The 12,271-nt window shown below is 36.7% G+C and overlaps 1 protein-coding gene across 1 annotated transcript in view; it reads left to right on the top strand.

Moving 5' to 3' along the window:
* The first annotated feature begins 513 nt into the window (after window positions 1–513).
* The window catches only part of slc35f4 (solute carrier family 35 member F4), a 33,903-nt gene continuing 22,145 nt past the window's right edge, over window positions 514–12,271 (top strand). The window contains exon 1 of the mRNA XM_051867612.1: window positions 514–895. Within this exon, the coding sequence (XP_051723572.1) occupies window positions 676–895 (220 nt within the window). The 5' untranslated portion in view covers window positions 514–675. The remainder of the gene's footprint in view (window positions 896–12,271) is intronic.

Below are 12,271 nucleotides of genomic sequence, written 5' to 3'. Positions count from 1 at the left end.
AAGATCATATGCTTTGTCACTGCAGTGCCTTGAGCGACACATTGCAACAATGCATGTTGAAGTATTTTAGGGAGGAGCCCAATAGTAGCATGATTACTGCACGACGATAGTGTCTCCTCTTTTGTAATAACGACAGCACTCCACTGCGTCCACTCTACCGTGAAATCAGAATCTCGAGCGAATTGTTCTTTTGAACAGGTTCTTTTTAATGATTCATTCAAACCGAATCGCGCAGCGTTTGTAAATCACAGGAGTAAAACTATGAGGTGGCTAATATAAACCAAAAAAGTATTTTGTACAACCTCGTCGAAAACACAGACAAGTCGCATTACTAAAGTAAAGAATACAGTATCTAAAAAAAGTATGTACCACAAAAATAAAACAATGATAAGTGAAACGATTTGGTGATTCGGTTTTTATGGAGCTGTTCACTGAAACGAACCGATTCGCTAAAATGAATCGGACCTCACACTGCTTACTACCATCTGTTCGGAGCAGCGTGACGCCCCCTGCTGTCTGATGCACGAAAGGCGCTGGGCAAGTTTCACACAACCCTGAACGACTCCTCAAAGCAATGTGTGCTGGAATTTGACTCGGGTGATGCTCTTAACAGCGGGTTTCGTATGGTTATTGCTTGTAACCTGAAAGCTGCCGTTTTGCCCGTCCTGAGGTAAAATGAGCAGCACGGATATCCTGGAGTCGGGAGAGGAGCCCTGCTTTCGCCTGGAGCACCTACCGGGCAAGAGCCCGCACCTAGCGGGCAAGGCGTCTCCGCAGGTGAACAGCCGCTGGGATGCGCCTCAAGTGACGGCCAACGGGGTCCATGACATTGAGGATCGGATTTTACGAATTACAGGCTATTACGGCTATAACCCCGGGTACTCCAGCCACAGAAGTAAGTGTTTAAAACACACACAATTACAAATGTAATAGTAATGGTGTCGAGATCAAGTGGTGGCCTTGAACGATGAATCTACACGATGTGAATGTGGAGTAAACACATGCTGTGCGGGCTGTCTCATTTTGTTTGTATGGTGCTTTGTTCATAAGTTATGTGCTTTCTGCATAAATCTGATCAACAAATGAAATTAGTCGGCAGAACTTTCTGTCTAAGTTTTAGAAAAGGATAGAATAAAACAGAATAGGTCAGAATGGGGTGAAATAACAGGAACTAATATGACATAGGCTATATAATATATAATAAATATCATATATAAAAAATATGAAAGAATAGGGGAAAAATTTCGATTTGAGAAATAAGATTAAAACTATTCAAAATGTAATAGATGGTATAACAATAAATGAAAATGCCACTTTGCTTTATAGATAGCTTAAATCCACCAGTGAAGTAATTTATGTCAACAAAATAAATATCTTACAAATGTCTGCAGACAATTGTCTGGTAGGCTAAATACATATGGCTTTTTTTGGCTTATGTTTTATGAAACAGATTTGTTTACAAATGATATAGCATACTCATATATGCAGAGATAATAAGCCATTGTGCAAACAAGAAATCACGAGCAATATATATATATAAAGCAAGATGTGTGGACCAGAATGCAACAGTAGTAGACACTGATTTACTGAACACATATTAAAATGACAATGTGAATGGAGTAGAGTGATGATTGGCTCCTAATTATAGGTCTCTGTGCCTTTCCTGAATTTCAACATCCTCAGTCTATTGTAATGCAATCGAAAGAGTCTTGACACAGGACAGATTTGAGGATCCGTTTTTGTTAGCAGCATGCATTATTATTGTGGCCAAGTGTAAGTGCAAGTACATGGCGAATGCATGAGCGGTGGTGTAGCCTGTGTCTCTGGTGTGCTGTTATTACACTGGTGCAGTATGTAAGTACATGAATCATGTCTAATGAATATCAGTATGTATGTGTGCATACATTTGTGTTGAAGTCCCTGAGGACGATGGATGGTTACTGTATTCATCTTTGCCACTTGTTGTTTTACATAAGCACATCACACATAACAGGCCGTGCCAGATATGCCAATTAAAGCAAAAAACAATAGGGACAATCATATTGAAATGGCTTTTCAAATGAAGAAAATGATTCACACACACATATACAAAATGTTCTTTTTTTATGAGAGCTTATTTGAAAGCTAAAAGTTACTGTGCTCAGCCACATATCAACTGAAAAGGTTTTTCGGAAGATTTTTTTTTTTTTAATGCAAAGATGTCACATTGATATGTTTCCTCTGAGACAATGCCTTGCTCATCACTGTTTAAAGACCTGACTCAGCACCAGTGTTGGGGAAAGTTACTTTTAAAAGTAACTGTGCTGGGCTTGCTTGTTTGTTTTTTGAAAACAAAAAACAAAAGTAGGACTATTTTTGGCAAATGTAAAGGCCCTTTCACACCAGTGAAATGAATAAGCCTCAGGCTGAAGTCAGTCAATAAATGGGAAAACAAAGTAACTTGCATTACTTATTTGAAAAAGTAACTCAGATATGTTGTAAATTTAAAAGTAATGTGTTACTTTAATCTAATTATGTAACTCACGTTACTTGTAATGTGTTACCCCCAATACTGCTCAACACTATATGTAGTGAATTAAAGGGTTAGTTCACCCAAAAATGAAAATTCTGTCATTAATTACTCACCTTCATGTCGTTCCACACTCGTAAGACCTTCGATCATCTTCGGAATACAAATTAAGATATTTTGATGAAATCCGAGAGGTTTTTTTATCCTTCATTGAAAGCAACAAAATTACCACATTGTCCAGAAAAGTAGTAAAAACATTGGTAAAATAGTCGACATGACTACTGTGGTTCAACCTTAATGTTATGAAGTGACGAGAGTACTTTTTGTGTGCAAAAACAAAACCAAAGTAGTGTCTCCTCTGTTATTCTGCTACGCTATTTTCATCGCAGCGCTTCCAGGTTCTACGTCCGAACGGCGGCTCAGTATTGGCCAACACCTGTTCAAGTGAGCAGCACGAGGCATGTATGTAATGCTGATGCAGGAGCCGGCCAATAATGAGCCGGCGTTTGGACGTAAACGCAGCACTGCACCGACTGCATAACAGACTGACCGAGAAGAGGTAAAAATGTTGAATTATGTCGTTATTTTTGTTTTGTTTTTGTGCACAAAAAGTATCCTCGTCACTTCATAAAATTAAGGTTGAACCACTTCAGTCAAGTCGACTATTTTAACAATGTTTTTACTACTTTTCTGGACATTGAATGTGGCAATTTTGTTGCTTTCAGTGAAGGATAAAAAAACCTCTCAGGGATTCATCAAAATATCTTAATTTGTACGAAGATGAACGAAGGTCTTACGGGTGTGGAACGACATGAGGGTGAGTAATTAATGACAGAAATTTTTGGGTGAACTAACCCTTTAAAGTGTCAGTCGTAGACAGACAAGGAGAACAATGTGACACTATTGTAACCAGCTGTTATCACCATCCTGCATCCTTCCCAAAGAACTGTCTGTTTGTACACTTTGTAATTGAAGTGAAAGCCCAAAATTGATGCTTTATAATTTATAAACTAATTAAGTGTTGGTTTTGCACAATAACCCTGAGGAAATGGGCAAAGGTAAGTCTTACGTATCATGACTGATGAACGCAACAGTTAAATTTGTTAAAGTCAAGACGATGAAAGGGCATTCACAACCCATTTTACTTTTTTAATGGTGAATGTTTTGTAAGTGAAACATGGTATTAAATGAGAAAAAATGTAGAGCGGGATTAATTGGATTGTGAAAAGTGTCCATTCCACAGCCAAGTCTACTTTCACTGTGAACCTGAAACACATCTGGCATTTTTAGGGAGGCTATTTGACTGGGACATGGAGGTTGTGTTCACACTCAAGAGCATCTCAACTAATAACCTGTGGTGCATTTTCTTTTTCAGTAGAAATGGCTGTGGTCCTGTAGAAATTGTGGTCCAGCTTAATTTGATGTTTATTGTTTAAAAAAGCAACATATGCTACAATATTTTTGTATATTTATCAGATATAATTTATATATTTTTTATTAATGTATACCTTTAAGTAGAAATAAACATTTATTAATTAATATAATTATTGTCTGTGGTTAAAGTTCTAACACAGTTCATTTTAAGGAATGAAAGCTAAATAAAATGCTAAGTATTGGATTGGCCAATTTGTGTGGGTGACACTCATAGTGTAATATATGTGCATAGCTATACACTGCCCTCCAAAATTTTGGAAAGGCCCCAGGCAAAGTGGGGTTTTGGACAACATCAGCATAAACCCTTATCATTTTGTGATGACTTTACATTAATAAGGGACAACACAAACTATATTATTTAATAACCATTTTATTAAATAAGAAATAAATTCACAAAAATACTAAAGATGTTGATAAATCATCTTTAAACTGTGTTCTGATTGATCTGTTGTGCACTAACTTTAATTGGCAAACAACCAGTAAAGCTATAGGTGACTTAAGAATCCAGAGAAAAGAAGCCTTGGCCCTGTTTAGTCCAGTAATCAGGCATATTTCCATTATGTCATTAATAAGAAAATCATTATTCTGGTCTTCAGTGACAATTGCAAGTTACTTGCAGAAATGATAATGGTAATGATTTATGCAGGCATATTTTCCAAAACCACACTTTGTCTAGGGCAGGGGTTCCCAAACACATTCTTGCAGTCTCCCCAACACTGCACATTTTGCATGTCTCCTTTGTCTGACACACCCATTTCAGGTCTTGGAGTCTCGACTTATGAGCTGATGATCTGAATCAGGTGTGATTGATTAAGGAGACATGGAAAACTTGCGGTGTTTGGGAGGCTCCAGGAATGTGTTTGGGAACCCCTGGTCTAGGGTGTTTCCAAAGTTTTGGAGGGAACTGTATACTGTTTAATGGCAATGGACAGAGGCAGATTTACATAATATCACTCGAAAAGTAAATAAGTGTGTGTGTGTGTGTGTGTGTGTGTGTGTGTGTGTGTGAGTGTGTGTGAATGAAAGCCTAAATACAATCGGCAGAACTATAAAGCTAAATGTACTGTGGGCTATTAACAAACTACACCACAGTTGCATGACCTAAACTTCCAACAACTTTCAGTCTTTATCTAACAAAAAAAAAAAAAACATTTTCCCTTAAAGTTTGAGTTACAGTAGTTTGCAAGAGCATGATAATAAACACAATGAGGCTATAAAAGTGGACTAGTGACTAGATGAATTTACCAGTTTGATGATGTTTAATATCCCCAACAACCTCTGTAATTCTATTTAGCCACTTGTTAGCAAAAAGTAAAAGCTTTAAAAAAATCACAAGGGGTATTACCAGGACTTAATTTGTGCCGGAACAAACACAAATATATCTATATCTATATCTTGAGAAAACTTGTTGTGATGGAGGCCATTGCTTCGGAGAGAGTTATTTGTGTTGTTGGAGATTGTTTTATTAAATGCTGCGAGGAGATGCAGAATAACTGATGAAATATGGGGTCTAAATGGCCGCTATGCCCATACGCCGGTCTTGTGCCTAATTTGGACTCTTTTTCACATTATTAGCCCCTCGTTTAAGCAGCTCCCTGATTGCCTATTCCTAACCTCACCCCCTAATCTAAACCCCACCACAACACCTAATCTCACCTATACTCGGGATATAGGGGGTAATAATCTGGTGGGATAAGAATTGGGCACAACACTAATAGCCTCCATAATTACCTGCAAGCGCCCACATGCAAAATGACTATGACTAGAGTTTAAACTTCAGAAATCCATATGTATGTCAAGGGCTATATCTGTCAGACCTTTTGTTGGGCCTAAAGGTGCTGTATGTTCATTTTTTTTGGAGTGAACTAAAGCACAAAAATACAATAATATGTTTGCAGAGATTTAGGAAACATGCTAAGTTCACATAAAAAACAAATCTACAGCCAGTTATTCTACTTTGAAATGCGTGTTTCATGTCGGAATGTCTGTTTTTGTTTTGGTCTGCATGATCCCGCCAAAGTCCCTTTCAAGGAAAGTCTGTTCACTCAGTAGCCATATTTGCAACGCCTCTGGGCAGCTATTTCAGGGATCCAAGACCAAGTCCTATCTATTTGAATGGGGGAATCCTGAAATCTCAAAAACTGCTTGGCAAACTCACAATTAAGTAACATATTTCAAACCAGCAACAAAATCTGACATGAACTGTCCCATAAATGTTGTTTCTTATGCTCAAATAGTGTTAAAAACGCTTATTTTTCAGGCTAGACAAGACAATGTGCATGTGCAGTCCTAAGCGCGAGTCTCAGGTTTCTATGGGGAGCTTCTAGCGGCAGCTGCAGTGACGCAATGACTATACTCTTTTACTTAGAAGGCGGGACATATTCTGCCATATTACACGTCGCAGTTTCTCTAATAGGAATGAACCGTATTTCTATATCTGTAGTCTTTGATCCCACCACTGCCAATTTACCCAATAGTATTTCGACTCCCCGGGTTGCCAGTCGTTTGGAAACCAGCAAACAAACTAGGTAAGAGTACAGTACCCATTTCATCCACTAGCTGACAATATTGCATAATGCACCTTTAATGCATAATACCATGTGTGTTACGTACACAAATGGTTACAACACAAAATCAGTATGCGAAAAACCGTCTCTTAACGTGCATTTGAGCTAACACAAAACGCAAGATAATATGCATCTAGCTCATTAAATTTCTATGTTAATTCTGAGAGTATGTGTCCGTTTCCATTCAGGATTTCTTACGCAAATTTTCAAAATAGTTGGATGGAAAACTGACTGAAATTGCGCATATGTTTCATTACTTTTCCCTACCCCACTAACTTGCCGGATTGACTCTACAACCATTTACTTTCTCTCATAAGTTAAATGTTAGGGGAGTATAGCTGATTCCTAAATGTGTAATGGGATGCCTGATCAGTGTACTGTGAACAAATGAGTCCCTGCAGCTCCTAACCAACCCAAGATGATGCTTCTCTACCAGCTGGATGTAACTGCATCAGATCAGACTGGCTGAAATAACCGCTGAAGTTTTAGAACATGCTCATGCCTTCTTGCACAGATCCTACAAAGCTTATGCTCCAGAAACTTTTTGCAACTGTTTGCTAATTGCCCGAAAAACCCCTCTTGCATAAGAGCAAGAAAAAATCATCCAGCATAGCCTTTGGAGAAACAGTCTGTTGGTGTCATGTCTTCTGACCTCTCAGATGCCAGAGTCAATGTGACCCAATCATCTAAATGTATCTGCAGCGGGTGCTCTGACTTCAGACCACCTCGCCTAGAGAGCTATTTTTAGCTACAGGCCTAATGGGACCCTTCTCATCTACTTAGTCAGAGAGGCGCTGTTAACTGTGGGCTCACATGGGAGCTCTACAGACTTCAGAACAGACAGCTGACACAAGTAATCGTCCTTGAATCATTAACCCCAAAATAATAATAATAATATTAATAATAATGTTCACACTTTAAGTCAGTGTTATTGTAGTGGCATTTTCGTTTTAATTCTCATTTAGTTTTTCTAAATATGTCTATATAGTATTTATTATTATTATTATTTCTGTGAATAATATACACAGTAGCATGAATTATCCATTTTAAAGTAAATCACTTTAAAAAAAACAGAACTGACACTTTCATTTTAATAAACAGATCTGTGTCATGTCAGTCACAACTGCAGTGTGAATGTAGCCAATATCACGCAACAGATATGTGATTTTCAGAGGTCAGAGGTCAAGGTGTGGAGGGATTGAATTGAAGCAGGTGGTATTAAACAATGTGCTCCATCAACTAATATGACATGGAAACCAATAACTTTCTATTGACATTGCCCTCCCATTTTGGAAACAGCAAATACATACTTATCATTTCTTGTCATTAATGCATTATAATAACTTAAATTATCACTAAATTCACTTATCACTTAATTATCACTAAAGAGCAGCAATAATGATTTTCTTGGTAACACTTTACAATAACGTTCCATTAATTAATGCATTAACTAACAAAACAAAACAGCAATACATTTGTTACAGTATTTGTTAGTCTTTATGAACGTTAGTTAATAAAAATACAACTGTTCATTGTTAGTTCATGTTCGCTCAAGTCCATCAAAACCTTACCAATTAATTAAAACCATTACTAATTAAAGTTATACATAACAGACCAGTCAGAACACAGTTTAGAGATGATTCATAAATAGCTCTAGTGTTTTCAGTGTTGTGAATTCATTTTTTATTTAATAAAATGTTTGCATAATTTGTGTTATCCCTTGTTAATGCACAGTCATCACAAAATGATAAGTATTTATGCTGATGTTGTCCAAACCCCACTTTGCCTGTGGCCTTTCCAAACTTTTTGGACATCTCTGTAAACTTCTCTTAGAGTCATTTAGATTTTTAGACATGTTACTAACTTTTCTGATCAGAGATTGTTTATATGCTGCAAGATCAGCACAAAATTGGCTGAATGCTTTATACTTTATGTGCGCTCTTGTGCTGCCCCCATCTGGTCATTTGACATATATCTCTTCACTCATTCATTGATTCAGGGTGATGTAGTGATGACCCTACTGACACGGACATATTGTGAATCATTTTACTTCATATTTTACTGCATATTTTACTTCATATGTGGCTGATTCTGAGAGTAGCTATCAATGCAGATCAAGGGTAGATGGGGTAAATCTTGATCGTGCACATTTGCTGCAACCAAGGTTCAGTTAGTAGTTAGCATTAGGGTTAGGACTATCTGGCCACAGTGAATCATAAGCTTTGAGTTCAGAGAGGAGCTGTAACCCCTTTGCCAGGACACAAGATGTCACTCTTCTCTTTTTACAGTGTGTATAGAGGTATAATATTCTTGTAGAAATCTTGATTTATCACAACTTGTGTGCTTTTTCTGGGTGAGACGGAGTGAACTACGGCACTAACAGAGTCACATGAATGCGCACATCACACAGCCATGCACAGAAGACCAACGGCCAAGGTCAGGATTTTTGTTAAATAAGCATTAAATTTCATATCATTTACCCCCATAACACTTGGAATATACGACACGTGTCGCATGGGATCAATCTATGATACTTTTGCATCTTTTTTTAAAAGCTTGATTCTGGTTGCTATTCATTGCCATCATTCGGTTGTTAAGTCTGACGTCACGCGGCAGTGCTTCCGGGTCCAAACGCTCTATCTCATACCACAAGAAAACAACAAACGGTGCTAATATACACACATGATGTGGTGTAATAATACCAAAAAAATATAATCATAACCTTTATCTCCATACCAAAATCCCAGATGGCCAGACAGTGATTCATCTTATAAATCGTTAAAATATTAATGTCTGTGACGTTGTGAGCACGGAGACTGTTGTGTAGACTGTAAGTATTTTAAATTTTTAACTTTTTAAAATGTTTAATATGAATAAATAGCGCTCATAAATGGCTGTCGAGATGGCATTCTCAAGTGAAACAAGCCGGGGCTTGGACCCAGAAACGGCGTTCCTTACGTCACGACTTAACAAGCGGATATGAAAGGGCATACGGCATTAAAACAACACCAGAGTGAGTAATTTATGACTTAATTTTCATTTTAGGGTGAACTTTTAGGTTGAACCCTTTAATAGAGTTGCACTACCTATACATGTAATTTATTTATTTTTTTTATTAAATATGAGATATTTTCACATGGATTTTGATTGGATCGATATCTACAATATTTAATGACAATACTTTTAAACGCGGTCACTTTTCAATTCATACAAAGATATCATGTACAATGAGCATTATTTTAAAATCGTGTTAATGTGTAGTACAAACACAATATTGTTTGTTCATACTGCATGATGAACTTAGAACAAATACTTTTAACTGTAACATTTTGAAATATTAATAAATGTGTAACCGCACTGTAAAATGTATCCCATTTGACTGACTGACTTTTTTTTCATGTTCGTGTGTTGTTACAAACAGTACTTAAAGACACAGAGTATGGACATTTATTTAATGTCAAATATATTTTATTTATAGTATTTATTCATATAAAATTCAAAATAAACATTTAATGCAAAGCCTCCGGTTTTCAACCAGTAAGACATTTGACAACAGAACAAGCATGAAAATTCAGCAAATTAATGCATTGATTGTTAGGGCATGAAAAGTCATAATTATGAAATAAAAAGTCGAAATTATGAGATACTAATTACAGGTCAAGAGAAACAGGCTTAGATGACTTTGTCATTAAAGTCATCATCAACCCAACTTTGTAATGCAAAAACAAGCTCATAGACAAAGGAGAGCAAACCAGCTGCAGTGACACATACTGAACTGAAATAAGGCTATTGGCCTCTCAAAGAACTGCCACTTTAAGTGCTGAACACGTTATATCCAGTATTTCTCACCCATCTCTTCTGGACATTTAGTTTTGTAAGCATGAATTGCTTTCTCAGAAGTATTTTTATTCTTAATTACAGGCTAAACAATTATTGCATAAAAATTCAAATAATATTGTCATAATTATCACTTAGTATCTCATAATTTCGACTTTTTGCGATAATTATGTCATTTTATTTCAGATTTCTTTCACAATTGACTTAGTATGTAATAATTTTGACTTTTTATCTCATGATTATGACTCAGTATCTCATAAAATCAATATTTTATGTCATAATTATGACATTCTAATTATAATTCACCAAAGCATGATTTTTTAATGTGGCGGAAATTGGCTTCCATAGTTGTTCAGATATTTGTTAACAGGAAAGACCAGGTGGCGTCCAAACAGCGGAAGTCTGACCTTTAGAATTTCTTTTTGAATTTTTTAACAGTGAGTATAAAGCGATAAAGATGAAAAAGGTCATATTTATGCAAATCACGCAGCTCCTCGGCTCTTGTAATTCTTTTATGGGGTTTTGACAGATTGGTTATGAAGTGTGTGTAACACTCATAGTGTGTGGGTGCACTATTCCCCTCTCGTCTCATCTTGTCTCGCTCTCGTCTCATAGAACACAGCTAATAGACGTGCATAAAGGACGCAGCAGGTCTGTGGACAATGCTGGAGGATCATGGCACTGATCTAAATGACAAAGGTGCTGAAATGGGGCCGCGGTGGCAATGTCGAAGGTAGAACACAAGGGCCAGGCGTTGCTATGGCAGGGATGTAAGAGGAGGGGGGCATTGGGACAAAACAACAGGCATCTCAAATGGCAGGTGTCCGTTTGAAAAAGAGAGGTTGAAAATAAGACTTCCACTGAGTATTGGTCCATGTGTGTGCTTTTTATTTTCCGTACAGGAGTGCATGAATTTTGTTGCTTAATGGAAGTAGATTATACTCGAGTGACTGCAGTATATTAATAATATATCAGCAAGAGAAAAGTTAAGTCATTAAAAAAGCTGTGGTTTAATTTTCTTCTTGGCATCACAAAATATATGCAGTCCTGACACAAAATCCATCATCGATTACGTGTGAATATGTAATATAAGCTTATACTTGAACTGCGGAAATATAATCTTATATTTTATAGTCTCTCCCTGGGTGTGAAGAGCTGTATGCATGTGCTGAAAACACAGGAAAGATATTGATATACATGATTGAATGCAAACTCGATTGACTGGAGGGAAAGGGTTGTACTTGCACTTTGTGTGCATGTGTAAAGATACAAGAATACAGAAGCGGTTCATGGTCCACTAAAACATTTATGTTAAATTATGTTTAAGTGGCCCTAAAATCTATTTGGACCATTATGATAAAAATAAATTGTTTTAACATCATTTCACTGATAACCAAGTGTCATTAAAGGATTAGCTCACTTTAAAATGAAAATTAGCCCAAGATTTACTCACCCTCAAGCCATCCTAGGTCTATATGACTTTCTTCTTTCTGATGAACACAATCTGAGTTATATTAATAAATACATCCATACATCCATCATAAACATACTCCACATGGCTCCGGAGGGTTAATAAAAGCCTTATGAAACAAAGCGATAGGATTGTGTAAGAAAAATATCCATATTTAACAAGTTATAAAATAAAATATCTAGCTTCTGCCAGACCGCCTTCCGTATTTATGATGGATGGAAGCACTTTCTTGAGCTTCATACTCGTTGGTCCCGTTTACTGCAATTGTAAAGCTCGGATGCGTCAGGATATTTATTAATATAACTCCGATTGTGTTCATCAGAAAGAAGAAGGTCATATACACCTAGGATGGCTTCTAATTTTCATTTTAAAGTGAACTAATCCTTTAATAGTTTGTTAGGTTCAAAAGTTTGTGTTCAGTACGATTTTTTTTAACAAGAAATTAATACTTTT

The sequence above is a fragment of the Ctenopharyngodon idella genome, chromosome 17 (genome assembly GCF_019924925.1).
Source record: "Ctenopharyngodon idella isolate HZGC_01 chromosome 17, HZGC01, whole genome shotgun sequence".
In the NCBI taxonomy this organism is placed as follows: domain Eukaryota; kingdom Metazoa; phylum Chordata; class Actinopteri; order Cypriniformes; family Xenocyprididae; genus Ctenopharyngodon; species Ctenopharyngodon idella.
Note: the sequence above shows the minus strand (reverse complement) of the source record. Positions and strands in the feature narration are given on the sequence as shown.